The 23,317-nt window shown below is 37.0% G+C and overlaps 1 protein-coding gene across 5 annotated transcripts in view; it reads left to right on the top strand.

Moving 5' to 3' along the window:
• camsap2a (calmodulin regulated spectrin-associated protein family, member 2a) overlaps positions 1-23,317 on the top strand; it is a 74,283-nt gene that overhangs the window by 11,585 nt on the left and 39,381 nt on the right. For all 5 annotated transcript variants that reach the window (XM_073936610.1, XM_009296261.5, XM_005170467.6 and 2 more), the window contains 1 exon segment: positions 5,620-5,879. In XM_073936610.1, the coding sequence (XP_073792711.1) occupies positions 5,620-5,879 (260 nt within the window).

Below are 23,317 nucleotides of genomic sequence, written 5' to 3'. Positions count from 1 at the left end.
TGCTTGCTTTATCACGACTATCCACCGTAGAGTGCAGGCCTGCAGCAGAAAGCACCTGTGTAGTTTCTCTTCTGTGTTTCTTCATGTGTCTTTGATGAGGCAGCAAGGAGCTCCTGGTTACAAACATACAGCGGGGAATCGATCAGCCTCCCTACTGTTGCCATGGCAACCACGGCCCGGCTCCACACACTTATATATTTGACTTATGTTGTCAGCGCCTTGTGGCTCTGAGACCATCAGCAAAATGTTCATCTGTCAATTCTGAAATTTTATCAGTTTAATGTTAAGAAAACATCCAATGTGCAATTTTAAGGATTACTTTAGTCACACTTTATCAATTTGTGCCTGCAGGTTTCAGCTGCGTATTTTTAAAATATATTTTCTACATTTTTTTTTATCTCCAATTCACCACCACATACACCAAACTACAGTTTCATTCATGCCTATATTCTGAAAGGTTTAAATAGAGGGTTTGCGTATGCATATTATTATTATGTTCATTTTTTTAGTAGTTTTTTTTATTAGATTTTTTTATTTAATTATACCTGCAGTGTTTTGTCTTAAATAACAGCTGATGTGTTTTTTTATAACACAACATTCTTCTTGATAGGTTTCAAAATTATGTTGGTAATTACTGAAACTGAGTTGACTTGGTTCATGTCTTACCTAATAAAAAGGCTTCATATTGATCAAAAGTACATTTTGGGATACCACAAGGCACAGATCTTGGTCCCTTGCTTTTTTATGGATTTTAATTTTCTTTTCTTCATATACACTCACGTGACACTTTATTAGAAACACCTGATTAGTACCGAGTTGAACCCCCTTTTGTCTTCAGAACTGTGTTAATCCTTTGTGGCATAGATTCAACAAGATACTGGAAATATTCCTCAGAGATTTTGGTCAGTATTGACATGATAGCATTATGTAATTGCTGGAGATTTGTCGGCTGCACATCCATGATGTGAATCTCCCATTTCACCACATCCCAAAGGTGCTCTATTGGATTGAGGTCTGGTGACTTTGGAGGCCATTTTAGTACAGTGAACTCATTGTCATGTTCAAGAAACCAGTCTGAGATGATTCACGCTTTGTGACATGTGTTATCCTGCTGGAAGTAGCCATCAGAAGATTGTGGTCATAAAGGGATGGACATGGTCAGCAACAATACTCTGGTAGGCTGTGGCATTGACACAGTCTACCTGATGCTCAATTGGTACTAATGAGCCTTAAAGGGCACCTATGGTGAAAAAGCTACTTTTAAAGCTGTTTGGACAGACATGTGTGTTAGTATAGTGTATATACTATCATATTGGGGTGAAATAAACACAGCCAGTCCTTTTTTTTTTTCAAATTTACAAAATAAAAACGATGGACCAATTGGAGCGGTTTTTAGATCGACCGCAACTTGATGTAGGAGTTTGTTCCCCCACCCACCAATATTGATTGACAGCTGCGTGCATTAACATATCTGCCTGGTAATGAATATAATCATATAAACAAGACAGGACGAGCGCAAAGCTACCGGTAATAAAAGTCTGTTCAGTTTGCTAGGATCATCAATCATCATGAAACGTGATCAAGAGTGAGTTTTACAATTTTAACATGTTTTAAAACAGTGCACGTGTGTAATGAAGTACAGCGATTCACTTCATCAGCACAGGGTGGCTGGGCAGGAATGACTAGCCTTAAAGGCCCAGTGAAAAAAAAACAGCAACAACCTTTTCCCAGCTTTAATACAGACACTTCAAACAGCTACAATAAATACTCTGATGGGTGTTTTGAGCTGAAACTTTACAGACACGTTCTGGGGACACAAATTATAGTCTAATATTAAATATGACAAAAGGGGTAACCTATGTGCCCTTTAAAGGGCCAAGAAACCCTCCTGTCTCAGCAGGGTGTTTTCACACCTCTAATTTGAAAAAAGTCAGGAAAGTGGGTGTGTCCAGCTCTCTTTAGGTGGGAGTGTCGGGGCAGGGAAAAGAGGGAAGGTTTTGCATAAAAATGGGAGTTTCCATTTAGGCACACACTGATTTTCACATAGGCAAAACGAACACAGACGCAGGGGAGAAAGACAGTGACCACATTTACATAGCACAGTAATCAAATTTTTTGCCAAATTATTAATTTGCTGACATTAACTGCAGTTTGGCACTTTCACTTTCATTCAGGAACAGTTCATGCATGCCCCCTGTGACAAGCAAAATATTGGATGCTAGGAACTGCTGGAAGAGTGTAGTTTTAATGGAATGTTTGATACCGCACGGGGAATGGGAGAAAAACACTGGACAATCAACACTAACTAACTAACCAGTTTTCAAAAAATGCTAAAAGCTCTTGTTCCTTGCAAACGATTTTCTGTCACGTGCACTGTAATCCACACGTGAGTCCAGCTGCGCTCTCATAGCAGTGAATGGAAAAAAAAAACCTTCGCTACAGTTCAATTATAAACAAAATACTGACGACCTGCGTCTCCAAACAATTCTTGTTCTTCCACTTGTTTTGGCATATCTATGCCATCTGAACCCTGTAACGGGTAAAAACAGTCTTCAAAGCTATCATGCATATAAATGAAGTTGCACCTCATTCACAATAGATTGGTTAATAGATAGCGCACTGATAGCGCTCTGATTGGTTTGAACTAAGTCTTTCTCATGAATTAATGCTGCACACTCAGAGACGTCACGATGTACTCGTCGATACAGACATCCACACTCCTCTCTGAATTACAAGCAAGGATCTAATTACCGTGATTCAGCTTCAAAAAATGGTTTTAAACCGAAGGAACGAATTTGCTCAAAATAACGCAAAAACAACAATTTTTTCACTTTTTAGTGAAATATATGTGTTCTAATAGTGTTTATAGCAGCGTGGGACACATATATGACTGTGAACTGTTGCGTTAACGAGCAGTTGTACAGGTGTACCTAATAAAGTGGCCGGTGAGTGCATGTTAATCTGATTTGGCACAATCTACATAGTAAAAAGTACTATAGAAATAAAGATTGAATTTAATCTACAACAGCTTTGTTTTCCTTATCCGGAGTGATTCAAATCTGTTTTGCCATAACAACACAATCATATTAAACGCAGAAAATTGAAAGCATGTGCAGGTGATCAGGATGTGTAAGGACGCAGGCGCTCTCCCAAACTCTCACCCATCTCCATAAATAGCTGAACATCTCTGTTCTCCATGGATACAGTGACCTCATTCGCGTCTATGAACCCATTTAGTGATGATAATGATATTTTTGATTTTATGGATGTGTGGTAGACGCTGTCTTGCTTCTTTTAAGGGCTTTCTCCTTTCCTTCATCTCCATGGGTGAGGGTAAATTAGTCTTGTACAGAGGATCGGAAAATACCGAGCTGAGTTATGGCTATATTTAGCTGTTCTGAAGATGAAAAGTACTTTGATCTTTGAAATTCTGAGAAAAATCTTGCCGGCTCAGCTGTCTATTGTGATATAATGGATTGAAGATGTCTTAATATGTGTAGGTAATCTTATTTAGTCGCAACCAGATGATTTTTGTCAAATGTATGATTATTTTTTAAGATTACACAAGATGATGTACAGTAGTAACACATGACAAAAATTCTGAATAAAACTAATTTCAACATGCAAGAATTATTTAAAAAAGCGCTGATCAATAATTCAGTCAATAATTCATATTACATTATGGCAGTATCCAATTATTAAAATGACATATTACATACTCCAGATTAGCAAAACAAAGAATCCACTAAACTATAAAATGACATGAACTTGTTACATATTTTCTGTTTATTAAATGGATAATCCAGTTACATTATGGCCAGTAGTGGATATAATCGATCCTGCAATTATATAGAGCTGTGACGAGAAGTGGTTTGAGAAATACATTGTGAATCAACTCTGATATTTTCCAAATGCATCATTGCTCTCTTCTGAATCAATTCTGTGCATAGTTTTGAACAGCAGAGAGTGCTCTAGCTAGGCTAGTTTTGAATAGCAGATGACTCTCTACGCTAGTTTTGAACAGCAGTTGGCTCTTTAAAAGCTAGTTTCGAACAGAAGATACCGCTCTAGGCTAGTTTTGAACAGCAGTTGGCTTTCTAAGCTGGTTTCAAACAGCAGAGAGTGCTCTAGGCTAGTTTTGAACAGCTGATAGCGCTCTACGCTTTGAACAGCAGTTGGCTCTTTTAAAAGCTAGTTTCGAACAGAAGATATCGCTCTAGGCTAGTTTTGAACAGCAGATGGCACTCTAGGCTGGTTTTGAACTGCAAATGGCATTCTAAGCTTGTTTTGAACAGCAGATGGCGCAGTACGCTAGTTTTTAACAGCAGTTGACACTTTAAAAGCTAGTTTCCAACATAAGATATTGCTCTAGGCTAGTTTTGAAAATCAGATGGAGCTCTAAGCTAGTTTCAAGCAGCAAATAGTGCTCTAGGCTAGTTTTGAACAGCAGATAGCGCTCCAAGCTAGTTTTAGTCAGCAGTTAGCTCACTAGGCTAGTTTTGAACAGCAGAGAGTGTTCTAGGCTAGTTTTGAACAGCAGAGAGTGTTCTAGGCTAGTTTTGAACAGCAGATGGCGCTCTCTGCTAGTTTTGAACAGCAGTTGGCTGTTTAAGAGCTAGTTTCCAACATAGGATAGTGCTCTAAGTTAGTTTTAAACAGCAGATAGTGCTCCAAGCTAGTTTTGAACAGCAGTTAGCTCTTTAAGCTAATTTCAAACAGCAGAGAGTGTTCTAGGCTAGTTTTAAACAGCAGTTGGCTCTTTAAAAGCTAGTTTCAAACATAAGATATCGCTCTAGGCTAGTTTTGAACAGCAGAGAGTGCTCTAGGCTAGTATTAAACAGCACTGAACTGTAGATGGCTCTCTAAGCTAGTTTCGAACAACAGATGGTGCTCTAGGCTAGTTTTGAACAGGAAATCACTCTCTAAGCTAGTTTTGAACTGCAGGTGGTGCTGTAAGCTAGTTTTAGTCAGCAGTTGGTGCTCTGAGCTAGTTCTGAACAGCAGATGGTGCTCTAGGCTAGTTTTGAACAGCAAATGGCGCTTTAAGCTTGTTTTAAACAGCAGATGGTGCTGTAAGCTAATTTTAAACAGTAGATGGTGCTCTAGGCTAGTTTTGAACAGCAAAAAGCACTTTAGGCTAGTTTTGAACAATAGATGGTGCTTCCTGCTACTTTTTATCTGAACACTTGAATGCTAACAGGGAAGAGCCATTGTGCGTTTGGCTTTGAGCCATGTACGTTGGCTTTTATGTCACAAAACTAATGTAAACAGCTCACTATAAACGCTCTTGTAATTTGCTTAAACCTTTCCAACCTTTATTAATAGCTATTTTAAGTTAAAGTGATATTTGTAAGAAATTGCGAACGCAGTACGACTGTTTGTAAAGCATACAGTGCAATCTGCTGTTAAAAACTTTTCTCTGTATTGAGTCAAGAGAGAATAGCGTATATGCATTAAGAAAATCTGAAAATCGATTTCTCAAACAAATGTTCATATACAGTCTTCTTTAAATGAATAAAAAACAGTATATCAAACTAAAACTGTCAAACAAATAAAGTCAGGCATCATAGCGTTATAGCATCTTGTGTGTAACAATAATTGTGTTGTGTCACCTCACAGACAGTGTTCCTGAAGAGCTGAACGAGCCCTTCTACAAGGACCAGTATGAGCAGGAGCACCTGAAGCCGCCGGTGGCTGATCTGCTGCTGTCAGCGGAGCTCTACTGCAGAGCTGGAAGTCTGATCCTGAAGAGTGACGCTGTCAAACCTCTCCTGGGCCACGATGCGGTCATCCAGGCTCTGGCGCAGAAGGGCCTTTACGTCACCGACCAGGAGAGACTTGTGACTGAGAGAGACCTGCAGAAGAAACCTATTCAGATGGTGAGAGGACCTCTGTTTAAGCATTTTATTTACACCGACTTGTGGTAAAATGTTTGTAAATGATCATATATTTTTAGGCATCCAGTTAAAGGGATCATTCACCCAGAAAAATAAACTTACCTCAATATTTATTTACACTCAAGTGGTTCAAAACTGTCATGAATTTCTTTCTTATGTTGAACAAAAAAGAAGATATTCTGAAGAATGTTGGAAAAGAAAACATAGTAGAAACAAAACATACCGTGGAAGTCAATGGCTGTTCTTTTCAGCAGTCTTCAGAATATCATCCTTTGTGTTCAACAGAAGAAAGAAGCTCAAACGATTACTAAATGATGACCGAATTTTTATTTTTGGGTGAACTATCCCTTTAAGGCCGCTTTTAGTAATTTGTTGCGTCTGAATAATTATTACCTATTAACTATTTCAGATAAAACTGAAGAGCTGTCGTCCTAAAATGACTCATAAAAGCAGATAAACTCATAAAAGCTGATAAAAGTTTAAGCCAAAAGTCCCATCTCTCATGATATTTACTATTTATAGTAATACTAATAATGACATATAAATTCTGGCTTATACCAATAAATCAATTTTTACTTACTAATAAATTAAAGATATTAAAACCAATTCTATCCAAGTTTCAAATAAAATCCATCATTTTAAATGCTACACATAGACTTTGCCACAGATTTGAATTATTTTAAAAATGTAACTGCAGACAACTAAGCAAGTAATCTTTATTTCACAAAATTATTTACAACTTGTGTAACTAATCCATAATTTTTAGCTGTAGTATTTTGTATCAAGGGATCATTTAATTATTGGGGCGATAATTATAAAATAAATAAGCATTTATTTGTTGCAATATGGCAGCCACTATATCATGTTTAACATTACCTTATGATTTTGTTTATGATTTTGATTATCATAGACAAATTGTGCTAAAGCTGGGTCGGTACTTTAAAATAATACACGTTTGTATTTAAAATGTCCATATTAATAAATGTTCTCTTTAAAGCTTTTGGGAGAACTACCCCGTTATTTCAGAGTGCAGATTGCATAAGTTTTATTGATATATTTTGTAAACTACTTTGAGGAATCTAAACTTTGAGGCTTGAACCAATGACTTTGTTGCTGTGAGGCCACAACACTACCTACTGTGCCACTGCATCGCCTATATATACAGTTGAAGTCAGAATTATTAGCCCCCCTTTGAATTAGTTTTTCTTTTTTAAATATTTCCTAAATTATGTTTAACAGAGCAAGGAAATTTTAACACTATGTCTAATAATATTTTTTCTTCGGGAGAAAGTCTTATTTGTTTTATTTCGGTTAGAATTAAATTTTTAAACAATATTTTAAGGTCAAAATTTTTAACCCCTTTAAGCTATATTTTTGTCCATAGTCAACAGAACAAACCATCGTTATACAACAACTTGCCTAGCCTAACCTGCCTAGTTAACCTAATTAACCTAGTTAAGCCTTTAAATGTCACTTTAAGCTGTATAGAAGTGTCTTGAAAAATATTTAGTAAAATATTATTTACTGTCATCATGTCAAAAATAAAATAAATCAGTTATTAGAGATTATTTATTAAAACTATTATGTTTAGTAATGTGTTGAAAAAATCTGCTCTCCGTTAAACAGAAATTTTGGAAAAAAATAAACAGGAGGGCTAATAATTCATGGGACCTAATAATTCTGACTTCAACTGTATATTTAGTTGAGTAATCCATACGGAGAACGAACCACTGTATTTTACTTTTGCATTACTAACAAAAACATAAGTCATTTTTAACAGTTACAACATGAGTGATAAATGATGAAAAATATGACAACTAGGCATGAACAATTGTGCTTACGCTAACATTGTATTACGTTAAAAGTCCCAGGATCCCACATCTCATAACTCTCTCAGTTTTATGTCCTGAATCTTGTCACATTTGTTTAACTGGAGATGTATTTCAGCCTCATAGCGTCTGCTTTAAAGATATAAAGGGTGCCGTTGTTGTGTGAGTGACTTCCTGTTGATATTTAATTACCGCTCCGCTGTTTGCTGTGCCTCTGGCTTCCTCAGCCTCGACCAAACACATATCATCGCTAACAATCTGCTCTTGCTGCGTGAAGAACAATTTTGCATAGTGCCAATAATGATATAGTTACTATATCCCATGCTCCCCATGACGAATCTATTATTTTCATTACACTAAATGATCATGTCGCGCTGCTGGTGGCTGTGTCTTTACAGTTCAGAGAAGTTTCTGCATGTAGCTGATAGTGTGCATTGATTCAGGCCTTGATCTACACAAACCAATGAACGGTTCGTCATCTTGAACTCTGAGGCCACAAATCCTCATTAGCGTCAGAAAGCTGTCCATCTGTCTGCTCTTCTACAACAGTAAGCTGCCTCAATACCAGACCCTGAGTCTTCCAGAGCTCCACTTTAAATTGGGTCTGTGGCAGTCAGGTTTTGAGAATACTACAGCCTTTAACAACATAATTTAAGGGATTATTATTTTAAAAACTTTCACTAGGGCTGGGCGATATTGGAAAAAAAAAAATGATCACAATATCATGTTTTATATCATTCAATATAGATAGTTATTAAATATTTTTAACAATACATTTAGGAATATAAGATTTTTATTTATTTAACCACCTTATTTTATTTACGCTCAGTGGGTAGCGCTGTCGCCTCACAGCAAGAAGGTCGCTGGGTCAGGTGGCATTTCTGTGTGGAATTTGCATGTTCTCCCTGTGTTTGCGTGGGTTTCCTCTGGGTGCTCCGGGTTCCCCCACAAGTCCAAAGACATGTGAATTGGGTAAGCAAAATTGTCCGTAGTGTATGTGTGTGAATAAGAGTGTATGGGTGTTTCCATGTGATGGGTTGCAGCTGGAAGGGCATCCGCTGTGTAAAACGTACTGGATAAGTTGGTGATTCAATCCGCTGTGGTGACCCCAGAATAATAAAGGGACTAAGTTAATAAATAAATAGTTTATTATATAATAAATATAAATAAATAAATGAATGAATGAATTTTAATTTACCAACATTACCAAGGCAAATAGTTTTATTAATCAAATACAAAAATATTTAAACAAAATATCTCATCTCTTTATAATAAAATAAACATAATAAGGATACAGCAAACCTCAAACACTGTCAATGACACAAATTATGATGATCAAATCTGAGCTTAAGTAAAGGAATCAATCGTCAATATTCAAATGTATACTGCAACATTACAAATTGTGAAGTTGGATGACTACATTACCCCCTATGTAAAAAGATCTTTCAGATGGAGTGCAAGTGACTAGGATGCACAAGAATAGAAACCAAAAAGCCACTCGGGCGACATGCTTAAATCCTTTTTTATTTACAATCTCCTCACTGCCACTATACAGCACTCATTTTCACGTTTGTTGTTATTCTGACCTGAAGTGACAAGCACGTGGGTGTGATTCCTTGACCATTACAATGGGCTTTGCGCTCGCACTCCCCTGACATCTCTCGTAACAAGGCGACCATCAAGTGTTTTCTCAGAGGATAACAAATTAAATCATTGCTGCAGCTTGGATAAAAATTTATGGGGAAAAGTAAAAAGCAATGCAGTGTTTGGATGCTTGTTTGTCTGAGGTAATTAGTCTACCATTTTTACTGAAATGTGTATATTCCATACAAAATGTGAAGCAGAAGCAGAGTTCTACTTACATGAATCGCGTTGCACATTTTAATAAAACTATATCAATTCATACCGAAACTACATACCAAACTTTTTATTAATTTTGACAATGGTGTTCGGTCAATAAATACGGATACGGATTTTATCGTCCAGCCCTAATTTTGATTCATCAAGGTGTGAAAAATGACTAAAAGCTGTCAAATTACAGGTTTCCTCCAGGTGCTCCGGTTTCCTTCACAATCCAAAGACAAGTATTGAATTGAAAAAGAAAGAATTGGCTGGGCTAAATGTCCATAGTGTATGAGTGTGAATGAGTGTGTATAGAAGTTGATGGGTTGCATGCTGGATAAGTTGGATGAATGAATGTCTCATAAGTTTCATTTATAAACGTTTAAAACACACAAAATCTGCAAAAGCTCATGTCTGGTCTGAGCTCCTCTCCCAGAGTATCATCGGCCTATATCGATTAATGATTGCCTCCTGTATTCGAAGGCAGGCTTTTTTCGCCATATTGACTGTTACACTTTTTCCCCATTCAAAACTATACGAGTGATATGTCTTGTATATTCTATAGTCTTTGATATTATGTCAGGGCTTTGGTGTGACTTTTGGTGTTAATGCTGGATCTATTGTTGGGCCTGTATTATTTTTTAAAGTAAAACTCCCATTTTAAAAAAGCTCATTTTGGAATTATCCTGAATTTCAACAGTTGAGTTACACAATTTTTGAATTCATTTACCCAATTTAGACCGTTAGCATTTTGCTCCAAATGACATTTTTTAAACAGCAGAGTTCGATAATTTTCTCATTTAGAGCTTGACTCTTTTGTAGTTATGTTGTGTCTTAAGACTGATGGAAAATGAAAAGTTAAATTTTCTAGTCTTGCAGTATATGGTTCGGAATTTCCCAGTGATGGGCTGCAGCTGGAAAAGCATCCGAAAATGAATGAATGAAGTAATGAATGAATGAATGAATGAATGAATGAATGAAAAATATGGTGAGGAACTATGCTTTTATTCTGGCGTAATAATCAAGGAACTTTACCGCCTTACCATGGCAACAGCAAGTAAAATAATACTACACAGTGCCTGGAAATAGTCTCCAGATTGGTAACTTCCAATGTGACAAAGGGAGCATATGATTGTATGAAATGCTGCAGTTTATATATTTTTTTATATCTATTTTCACTTCTTTTGTATAATTATTATTGCGCCAATTTTGACTCACTAAAGCCAGGCACAGTGCGGTTTATATATATATATATATATATATATATATATATATATATATATATATATATATATATATATATATATTTTTTTTTTTTTTTTCTTTTTTTCTTTTCTAAAACCAAATTAAATCAAGAAATTGGATGCTGGTTATTATTGATGATTTCTTTTATTGATCCATTCCATCCTTAAAAGTTGCAATTTGATCTAGTCAACTTTGCTTGTCTTCTTTGTTGTGGATAAAGGTGACAGGACTCCTGCTGTTTTTTCAGAAACTGCCTTACACATTATTAAGGTTTGACTGCACCAACCGAATGACTGCGCCGGTTTACTATCAATAATTCAGCATGGTTGCTATTTTTGATGTGCGAGAGGCAAAACCTGTCAAAATTTGGGGATCAGAGTTGCATCTGCTTGTGCTTCTTGACAATAATAAAGAGCTTTATCATACACCCTTATGAAAAGTTAACTTTTGAGGCTTTAGAACAGATGGTTTTGCCCTCTTGAGTTATATAAACGAACAGCATTTTTGATAGATTACTCTAAAAGGGATAGTTCACCAAAAAATTATATTGTTAATTTACTCAGATATGTACAGTTAAGATTTAATGGGCTTTTTTTTAATTAATTCAATTCAACCGTAATCTTTTTACATTTTTAGCTAGAGCCTTTGCCCTGATATCCATATAATTGAAGTCAAGTCAAGTTGAGCTTTATTGTCATGTGGAGACATATATTGGAATGAAATGTCGTGTCTTGCAGGACCACATATCATAAATATGACCACAACACTTGACATAAGAGCTATTTTACACCTATACATAACTAACATACCGGAGCAGTAATCTACCTATACTAACTACCAACTATACATATACTATAAATACTTAACTATACACATAAGACAGACTATACAAGTACTTTGATATAAGAGAGAACAATATTGTGCAAAAAAGGTAGAAGAAAACAAGTCGCAACTGTAATTGAGTGTTTGGTGCATATGGAGTGTCTTTCTACAGGTGGTTTGTCAAGCCCACTCACTTGTGTGAGGCACAATTCATTAACGCACATTGTTTTTTTTTCTAGTGATAGCGTGTTTCAGGATTGTTAGAAAATGTCTCGTGCAAATGTGCAAACTGGTGCAAGTGTCGGTTAAACGGTAAGAGAGATGAAAGTGTGTGTTTTCTACAGATTTTCAAAAGATCTTATTGGCCATAAAAATCGCTCAGTGCAACAAAGTGAACATTATTCACAAATGTATTAGGTTATTTATAGCCTGGGCAAAATAAAATACGCTAATAAAAATAAAATAAAATAAGTTCTGTATAAGCATCTTGTGCCATAATGACATATGTGTTAGAAATATGTTGTTGAACCTGACTTCATCAAGTGTTTTTGCGCTAGAATAATTTTCAAATTAGTGCATATTTCATAAATAATGTCTCATTTACATATTTAAACAGCAATTAAAAGCAATTAAAAAAAATGCACAATACCAAAAAATATTTTGTGATACTTGATTCTTCTATGATCACTGTCCCATAAATAACTGTTGAAGTATGATGTTAGATTTTAGTATTTTTGGCCCTATTCATCTGCATTTAATGTATTTAAATGAGGTCTATTGTGATTGGACAGTGATACATATTTGAAATATCTTAAAACCTTTTTTCTGTATTCTTGCAGGCTCCAAAGGAGCATATGGTGATTGGGTATTCCGTGCTTTTCCCCTTTTTGACATTGTTATTAATAAAAGGACATTTCTTTGAAAGATTACAGACATTTCCTGGAGAAATGTATGTTTAATTTTTCTAAAATCTTTAATATTATATTAGAATGTTTCCCAGTACTGGGTTGCGGCTGGAAGGGCATCCATTGCATAAAACAAATGCTGAACAAGTTAGCGGTTCATTCTGCTGTGGCAACCCCTGATGAATAAAGGGACTAAGCAAAGGAAAATGAATGTTATAATGTTTGATAGCAAATTCAATGATTAAATAACATGAGCTATTTCTGTAACTTTTTTTTATATGGTTTTTGTAATTAAACAGGCATTTAATGAATGTAAATGAGGTCTATTGTGATTGGATTGTGATATGTTAATGTGTATAAAGCTCTTTGATTTCATATATAGTGACATTCTTAGTTAGCATAGCCTGGCTGGACTTTGTAGGAAGTTTTGGAAATCCAAATGAGAAAAGAGAAACTCCTTTTTAAAATGTATTTTCAGAAAAGGCCTTCTTTGCTATGCTTTATATCTGCCTCTGTATAGAAGAATTGTATTTGCTCCATCAGCTCGTCCACCCACACTGAACCCCGCATTCATTCTACATTATAGACTGGCTCAAAAATACATCCAAAGCACACGTATGCAGCTCACGCTCTCACCCACACAGTCACGCCACACGGAGAGAAAATTGGCATAATTGTCATTGTGTTCGGGGTATAATTCATTTTTTAAAACAATAGATGTGATACAACATAAAAAAAATGTTTAAAACATTGTGTGTTATTTTAATAATAATAAAGTATATACAGTTGAAGTCGAAATTATTAGCCCCCCTGTTTATTTTTTCCCCAATTTCTGTTTATCAGAGAGATTTTGTCAAAACAAACATAATTGTTTTGATAACTCATTTCTATTAACCAAATTATTTTATCTTTGGCATGATGACAGTAAATAATAATTGACTAGATGTTTTTCAAGACACTTCTATACAGCTTAAAGTGACATTTAAAAGCTTAACTGGGTTAATTAGGTAAACTAGTAGGCAGGATAGGGTAATTAAGCAAGTTATTGTATAACGATGGTTTGTTCTGTAGACCAGGGTTCCCAAACTTTTCAGCCCACAACCCCCAAAATGACAATTCCAGTGACTCGCGACCCCCAATATCCTGTAAGGTGGTTATAAATACAGAAACCTTGCATGCAATGGCACACACACCAATAGACCCTAGTCTATTCTTCAATTATTTTTTTTATGTATGTGAGTGCTGTAAATGGGCCAGAAAGTTTAACCTGGTGTTATAAAATCAATCCGCTGCATGTGATGCTCTGCTGTGTCTTTAATATAATTTGATTACCCCAGCGGTCGCAATCCAATAAAACTAGTTACTATAAGCTACTATAGTAACTTTATAGTATATAGTAACTACTATTTCTTCTCTTGTGTAGGTTATGGATAAAATATGGTAATTCTTATGGTTTAATAAAAATAAATAGATTTTTGGAAATCACCAGGCGACCCCCTACCACCCCACCCCCCGCCGCCCCCCTTCATTGTCCCGCGACCTCTCTGGGGGTCCCGACCCCCACTTTGAGAACCACTGCTGTAGACTATCAAAAAAATGTATTGCTTATAGGGGGATCATAATTTTGTCCTTCAAATGCAATGACTGTAAAAAATATGGACGACGCGACAGCCCTTTTTCCCATTGAACGCCTTGAGGGCAAAACGCCTGCTTGACGGGCACAAACTGTCGCAAAAGACTGCTGAAATTGGAGCCAGACATGCGCAGAAGGATTGTCTGATGGAGCCAGAGGAGGAGCCGCGAAAATGAGCGGAGTCGAGCTTCCAATCAAACGCTTTATGTAAAATCAACTACGCCCCCCGAACTTCTCAGCATGCGTTTGCTGTCATATCAACACAAATGGATGTAATAACGTTAACAAATATGAGGGTTTTATATATTCAATCGCGCCAGCTCCAGGCCGCAGCTCATAACTTACTCGCGGCGTCGCGGGCTGATTCCGGCTCACATGCGGCAGCGCCGGCTCGCTCGGCCGCCGCATCTGGCTCGATTGACTCGGCTGGAATTGGGTAGTGAGTCCAGGCATCCGGAGTAGGTCCAGCAGAGGTAACATTAGTCAGTCTGAGCTCTAAGAGATAAGTCTCCGGCAGGCGAGAATCTAGCCGGAACTGTGTTTTGCTATCTGGGTGGCTAGGCGTGTAACAGCAAACTAATAAAGCCCGAAAAAAGCCCTGAACTTAGCGAATAAACAGTGTTCCACCAGGATCATGTATGTCAGAAACTATAGTTTACTGCTGAACTCATTTTGTCATGGTAAAATAACACAGAAATCGAATAATAACATTTCAGTCTACTTCAGTCTCCTGCCGAAGCTCAGACGCGCTGCTTTGAGAAACTGTCAATCACAGCTGTCAATCACGATGACACGCCCAGCATTAAATTACTGCTAAAAACAAACTGTTTACAAAAATGAAGATCTGCACCCATTTCAGCACAATAACCAGTGCCTTAATCCACCAGAACTATCTTTCGGGACATTTTATTGCAAGTGTAATATTTTTTTTTATTTGGGCTCAAGTTTCCTTCATTAACACGGAGGAGGCGGGCTTTATGACTTGTACTGCAGCCAGCCCCCAGGGGGCGATCTAACGGCCGAAACCTTCACTCAAACGTAGGCTTGCGGCACACTTGTTCAAATGGTTTAAAAAACTGCTTTTATTCTAGCCAAAATAAAGCAAATAAGACTTTCTCCAGAAGAAACAATATTATCAGACATACGGTGAAAATTTCCTTGCTCTGTTAAACATCATTTGGGAAATATTTGAAAAAAAAAAAAATTCAAAGGGGGGGTTTAATAATTCTGACTTCAACTGTATATGAAACTGCTTTTATTCCAGACAAACTAAAAGAAATAGGAAAAAGAAGAAGAAAAATATAGGAAATACTGTAAAAAAATCTATTCATTTAAATTTCTTAATTTTCTTCAATATTGTGCATCCTATATGATGTATGATGTGCATACTATAATTGTTTTTTAACGAAACTCTCGAAATGTCGCTCTTAGGCCTGTTACAATAATCAATATATGGACTTATTGCACGTCTAATGGACATGACCTCAGTCATTTTTGGTGATGCAAAAGATATCTCCCATGCATAAAAAACAATTCTAGCAACATTTTAGCTTTTTGTGCAACCTCTCTATCTCTGTTGGAGGTGTCAGTATGGTTAAAAACACTGTAATATTTACCATATATTACTATAGTATATTTTTATGTGGGTGTCTGACAACTGAAAACAGATCTGACAGCAGATATCGCAGCCTCTGTTACTTTTTACGTTGTATTTTTTTGTTAACACATTATTATTTATTTAGGATATGCGCTTTCACATTCTGATTCCAATGCCTAGTTGTTAAATTGTTAATATGACAACAAAATCTTTAACAAAATGACAAAAACAATTCTAAAGAATAAAATATTATGTGTTTTTTGCAAGAGTATAGTTGAATTGTGATGATATTATATTGTAGCTCTGGCATTATATAATGAGTGGCATAAAATGGTCTTAAAATTACAATAATATTGTTTATCGTAATATACTTTGGTCCAATATATCGCACAACAAAAAATAGATATCGGTATAGATATTGAGACTCTGAGAATGAATTGTGCTTCATTAAGAGCAATGAATGTTTTGACAAGTGTAAATGATCAGAGATGCAAGTATACAGCTTTTTAGTGGCATGACTCTATATCAGTCCTTGGCAGACAATGAGAGGGAGACATATTTAGCACTGCTGGCTCTTGAGGGATGGATGTTATTTACATACAGACGCAGTAAGGAATTAATGATGTGAAAGCGCTGGGAACATTTTATGCGAAAACTTGAACAGCAATGCATTGCAGCTACTATCTTTCTGGTCTTTTAGTTGTATCTGTAGTTTTCACGTCTGAATTTGAGCAGTCCAATAATGTTTGTCGTTTACATACATCTGCATGGTATGAACTGGGGGTGAAGTTATGGCATTCGAGACGTAGACTTCTGCATAATTCAGGGCAGTATGCACACTTGACCTACTTCATATCTTTTTGCATCTGTGTTTATCAATTCTGAAGCCATGTTGTTATTATTACTTTCATGTATTTGGATTGGATTGGAAAACATTCTGTTTAAAACATTTTTACTGTACTGATGCAGGCTCCCAAGGCGCTCATGGTGATTTGGGTATTCTCTGCTTTTCCGCTTTTTGACATTGTTATTAATTAAATGGACATCTCTTCAAAAAAGTACAGAGATTTCCTGGAGAAATATATATTTAATCCTTTTAAAATATTCAATGTTATGTTAGAATGTTTGGTAGCGAGACAAATTATTAATTCATTCATTCATTTTCTTTTCGGCTTAAGCCTGGTTTATACTTTTGCGTCAAGTGACCGATGTAACCCACGGCGCATGCAACGCTCGTAGCTGTGCATGTATACTACTGTGCGCTGTCTCTGTTGGTCTGCTTTAACACTTCCGAAACGCTAGTTGGCAGTGAGGTGTTAATGTGTCTCTGTGTCGAGTTTCTTCTCTGGTGCTTTGTTTTACATTCTGAAGAAGATTTCTATTCTCTCAGTGTGAAGTATTTTCTAAGTGTAAAGCAGTTAATTTTCTCTTCACAAAATGTATGTAGTGTTTGCAGCAAACATGCCAGCCTGTGTTAAAAATACAGTGATATGTCTGTGTAAGATGAGAGTGCCTGCACAGAAGCAACACTAGGAGAAGGCTGAGTGACTGATTGTGTAGAATAACTGAATATGTAAAGCACTGATTATATAGGTTAAATACTTCTATGAAGCTATATGTGTCAGAAGTTATAATGAGTAACATATTATCAAGTGATTATGCTTTCATGACAATGTATGTAAACACTTAATCCTTTTGCATAAGTTGCATCTATACTTTGCTGACATAGACCTGTAACATCTCTGCTGACATGAGCTAGTGGGCAGAGAGCCAAGAATAGCAGGACCCCTTAGACTAAAAACCTATTCAAAAATGGTCAAGAGTTAAAAAGAGACTTAGGGGTGTGTCAAATAATCCTGTATAAAAATTGTAACAAACACAGATACTTCAGAAGGAGCAGGAGAGACTTTAGAAGGTGCAGGAGAGACTTCAGAAGGTGTCCAGGAGAGACTTCAGAATGCTCTGGGGTCTGCTCTGCTCTTTCTCGGCTTTATTATGGAGAATAAAGTCTATTTTCTGATATTCGAAACCTCTGGTCTGATAATTTCTAATTGATAAGTCAAAACTTACGACAATTCCTGAATGTACAAGTGGCTCAGACTCGCTCATTTTGAGGCAGGAACCGGTGGAAGTGCAACAACTTTAACTATGAGGTAAACACAAAACAAAACTTTCCATCCGGAGCTCCTTCACAGGACTCCACACTTGTAAACAGTCACTCCATCTGGCTCGCGCCACTTGCACGGCTCAGACTCGTCAGCGCTACCAAGAGAGCTTGCGCTACGCATCGGTGCAACGTGTAGTTACATTTTTTGAGAGATGCATGTCAGCGACGCCGACGGCGTCAACTGGGCTATGCGTCAACGCGTAGGCTGCGCTGTAGCATATGTGTGCGCTTGATGCAGAAGTGTAAATCTTGGTGATTTAGGTAATTTAGGTGATTCGATTAACTTACGAGTAAAATGATATGAATTACCTTTTTTGGATTACATTGTTTAATTTCTAAGTTCTTGCTATAATTTAGATTTGATCCAAATAAATACATGCAATAACTTTTATTATATTGACACAAGTGCACACAGTGGTAGTAATTTTTGGGTGTTATTTGACTATATTTGTTATTTTTTGTTATTTGATGCTCTTGCAATCATTTTTACTGTACAGAAGCAGGCTCCCAGGGCGCACATGGGGATCGGGTTTTCCCAATCTTTTATTCGCTTTACAAATACAGCCTTGTTTTTACTATACTTCAAGCTTGTATTTCCTCATATGAGTCATCCAGAGCCATTCAGTTCCTTTCTGTCGATACTCACCCATTAGTTCTCATTCAACAGACAGACGTTGTCAATCAAATCCCTGCTGCGTTGTCATAAACAGTCACGGTCAGACTGAATGCTGTATGCACTGCGTCCCAGCCCGACTCTCTCTTCCACCCGCTGTTCGCACATGCTCTGTTGCCATAGTGATGCCCTGTAAAGGCGGGTGGCAGTGTGCTTGCAAGGTGGATCCATTAGTGCAAAGTGCAATTTCAATCCAAAAAGCCAAGGCTCAAGTAATCTTCAAATTGAGGATTTAAAGGGAAGGTGTATCAGCAGTATTCAGGACTTTTGCTTAGCTTGTGTCTTTCTTGGCTAGCTGCTATGATGTTTTTTTCTTCTTAGAAGACTCAGTAAGCAAAATCTATCTTGTCATGACAGGAAATCACCTCCTCTTACCTTAAATATTAAACCTGTTCAATATCTGATGTGCTGTTTGATTTTGCTCAGGGCAGTTGTTTCATCAGTAGATCCACTGGAAGGGAAGAAGAAATGCGGTTTTTGTGTGGTTGATGTAGTTCTCAGGCTGTCTCAGAGTGGCGAAGGAAGCCCCAGAGGAGAATGTCTCCAACAAAAGCCTGTTTACAAAGAGCCGTTTCTAACAGGTCACTGCTTTTTTATTAAGCGGCCATGGCTGGTGTGTCTCATCAGTATTGTCTAGTCTTAGATGCAGACAAAGATAAGCTTGTTTCCTTGAATTGACTGTGAAAGAGGAATTACTTAATTATGTTTGCGTTTAAATTGAGGATACTGAAAAATCAGGTATTTATTCTGTCTATCATTCTGTCATTGCGAAAACAACACTAGCACGTTAGCAACTTGCTGTAAAATAAAAAGCGTGCCAGCAACATGTTAAATATGGTCACAGCTTGCTAAAACATGTTAGCAGCATGCTTAATTATTTCAACAACTGTCATAAGAATGCTATCTATCTATCTGTCTGTCTGTCCGTCCCTCGTCCATCCGTTCATCTGTCTGTCCTCCTTTTTTTCCATCCATCCATCCATCCATTCATCCATCCATCCATCCATCCGTCTTCCTTTTTACCCATCCATCCATCTGTCTGTCTTCCCTTTTCTCCATTCATCTTTTTCTCTATTCATCTATTCATGTATCCATCTATCCACCCATGCATCCATCCATGTTTTCCTTTTTCTCTATACATCTATCTATCTATCTATCTATCTATCTATCTATCTATCTATCTATCTATCTATCTATCTATCTATCTATCTATCTATCCATCCATCCATCCATCCATCCATCCATCCATCCATCCATCCATCCATCCATCCATCCATCCATCCATCCATCCATCCATCCATCCATCCATCCATCCATCCATCCATCAACTGTCTGTCTGTCTGTCTGTCTGTCCGTCTGTTTTCTCCATCCATCCGTTCGTCCGTCCATCCATCCATCCATTCATCCATCCATCCATCCATCCATCCATCCATCCATCAACTGTCTGTCTGTCCGTCTGTTTTCTCCATCCATCCATCCGTTCGTCCATCCGTTCGTCCATCCAACCGTTCGTCCATCCATCCATCCATCCATCCATCAACTGTCTGTCTGTCTGTCCGTCCGTCTGTTTTCTCCATCCATCCGTTCGTCCGTCCATCCATCCATCCATTCATCTATCCATCCGTCCATCCATCCATCCATCCATCCATCCATCCATCCATCAACTGTCTGTCTGTCTGTCCGTCTGTTTTCTCCATCCATCCGTTCGTCCGTCCATCCATCCATCCATCCATTTATCCATCCATCCATCCATCCATTTATCCATCCATCCATCAACTGTCTGTCTGTATGTCCATACGTCTGTTTTCTCCATCCATCCGTTCGTCCGTGCATCCATCCATTTATCCATCCATCCATCCATCCATCTATCTATCTATTCGTCCATCCATCCATCCATGCATCAATTTTATTTAAATTAGTCTTATAGTGTGAGTATCTCTATTTGCTTTTATGCTTCGTAGATCAGTGAGTGGAAACACAGGGCATTGCTTTATGAGAAATTCATTACAGGACAGTTTCTCCTATCTGCAAGGACAAACAAATATGAAAAAGTCGCATTTGGGTTCATGGGTTTTGCATTATATAATGGCCTAGTTTGGTGTTTCTTGACTGCGTTTGTTTTAAATCCTCAACAAGGATATGATTAAAAACACATGATTGGAAATCACTTTCTGTGGGAAATTATAGTATATAAAAAATCACTGGTAGATTTCACTTTAAGCATGTTGAGCTTTGGTGCTCGCACTAGAAACACAGGTTCAAATCCATCTTGCAACACCAAAAAAATAAGCCAAAACATTAAAGGGATATGTCACACAAAAATGAAACCTCATTATTTACTCTTTTTTTATTTGGTTTTAAACATTTATGATTTTCTTTCTTTGGTTAAACACAAAAAAAATGTATCTTGAAGAATGCTGGTTGCTGCCACCCATTAACTTACATTGTAGGGAAAAGAAAATACTATGTAAGTCAACGGGTGCCAGCTAACAGCAAGCGTTCTTCAAAACATCTTCAGCAGAGGAAAGAAATAGGTTTTAAACAAGTGAAGAGTGAGTAAATGGCTGAATTAATAAATCTTTGATGGTTTGAACCCTGCTGTGAAGCTGTTATGAAAAGGCCACAAGATCAAATCATTACACACTCTCTGACCATTCAGACTGCAAAATATTGAATCAATAAAAGGATTTATAAGTGCAATCAGCTTAAACGAGAAACCCGGCTCTTACGCAACTGACTATCTTCTGTTTTTATTCCTGCGATGAGACGTGGGAGTGTCACAGCTCATGTGGAGAGGAAATCAGACCCACTCAAGGGAGAAAATCGCTGACTGAACAGCATAACTCAGTGTCACTGGGGTCCGTCAGAGCCAATCCTTCCATCTAACTGCATTCATACGCGTCTGATTTGACAGAAAAGCTGCGCTGTGACATTCTGAACTACCTGTTCAGCTCAGTGAGTGCTTATATTTACAGCGAAGGGTCTGAAAGTTTGCCAGGCAGCAAAAAGTGCAGTGCTAAATAAAATGGAAACAATAAGATTAATTTATGAGATGTGAATTACATTTATTCTGAAGCACAAAAAGAAGATCAAAATTACAAAATACTTCCATTACTTCCATTACTTAGATTCCTTTTAGTTATGATCATTCATTGCACCTGCGGTGATTTGTTTAATGGGGTTAAAGGAAAATTCTGTTATTAATTACTTCCCCTCATGTTTTCTTAAATACCCCTGAAAATTTTATAAATCCTTGTAACACAAATTATGATATTTTAGATGAAATCCTGAAGCTCTCTCATCCTCCATAGGCAAATTTACTTAAAGACACTACAGCTATTTGGGCTCATGTGGTTTGGTTTATATATTGGCCTCATTTGGCGTTTGTTTTACATCTTTAACTAGAACATGATTATAAATACATGACTGATGGTGGCTCAGTGGTTAGCACTGCCGCCTTACAGCAAGAAGGTCACTGGTTCGAGTGGAGTTTGCATGTTTTCCCTGTGTTCATGTGGGTTTCCTCCGGGTGCTTTGGTTTTCCCCACAGTCCAAAGACATGCGCTATAGGTGAATTGAATTAACGAAATAGGCCGTAGTATGTGTGTGAATTTGGGTTGCAGCTGGAAGGGCCTCCGCTGTGTAAAACATATGCTGGATAAGTTGGCGGTTCATTGCACTGTGGTGCGCCCTGATGACTAAGGACTAAAGGATTAAGCCGAAGAAAAATGAATGAATGAATGATTTCACTTTAGGCATATTGAGCATTGGTGCTCGTACAAGATACATGGGTTCAAATCCAGCTTGCAACGCAAAAAAAACCCCTAAACATTAAAGGTATAGTACGCCTAAAAATGAAAGTTACCTCATCATTTACTCTCCCTCTTATGGTTTAAAACCTTTATGAGGAACACAGATTATGATATTTTAGATAACGTCCTAGATCTCTCTCTCTCATCCTCCATAGACAACAACAGTCCAGAGGCGTTTAAAGTTCAGAAAAGAAACCAAAAACATTATCAAAATATTTCATGTGACTTCAGTGATTCAACAGTGAAGCTCCAAAAAAAAAAAAAAACTGTAAAAACGTCTTTGCTTGCCAATGTCTTCTGCATCTATGAGCAATACGATGACTACAGTACGCATCAAAAAACGATTGGTTGAAAACAACTCAGCTTATGTTGGTTTAACCCAACAACTTGGGCTGTATCTAGGGCTGGACAATATTAGAAAAATATGACTTTGCAATATTACATTTATCTGCAATATTAATGCAATATGAATACAATTTCACCAATTAGCTTGAATAGCTCTATTCGGAAAGAATTCATTAATTTAGACTGATTTGGGATTAGTCTGGGTGTGAATCATTCATAAAATATAAGCATAGATACATTTAACAGATCAGTACAATAAAACAAAAATAAATGTACATATATTTAGAGTGCTTTATGGTTTCATTTAGAAACATTATTCAGGGACAGAAATTGAAGGATTACATGTAAAAACACTGTAAAATCTTCACTGTAAATAGGTAAGTAAGATAAATCTTTATTAAACTTATAAAAAGTAAACATTTTTTGTGCCTGAATGCAAAGTCACAGGTTTTGAAAACACATGCGGATGATACATTTTTATTATGCTTAAACTCTACAAATCTCATGTTTTTGAAATTATGGTTCTTGCTCAAATATAATCCCAACTTAT

The sequence above is a fragment of the Danio rerio genome, chromosome 22, assembly GCF_049306965.1.
Source record: "Danio rerio strain Tuebingen ecotype United States chromosome 22, GRCz12tu, whole genome shotgun sequence".
NCBI lineage: Eukaryota > Metazoa > Chordata > Actinopteri > Cypriniformes > Danionidae > Danio > Danio rerio.
The sequence above is the reverse complement of the archived record's forward strand: the minus strand, read 5'-3'. Positions and strand labels throughout refer to the sequence as shown.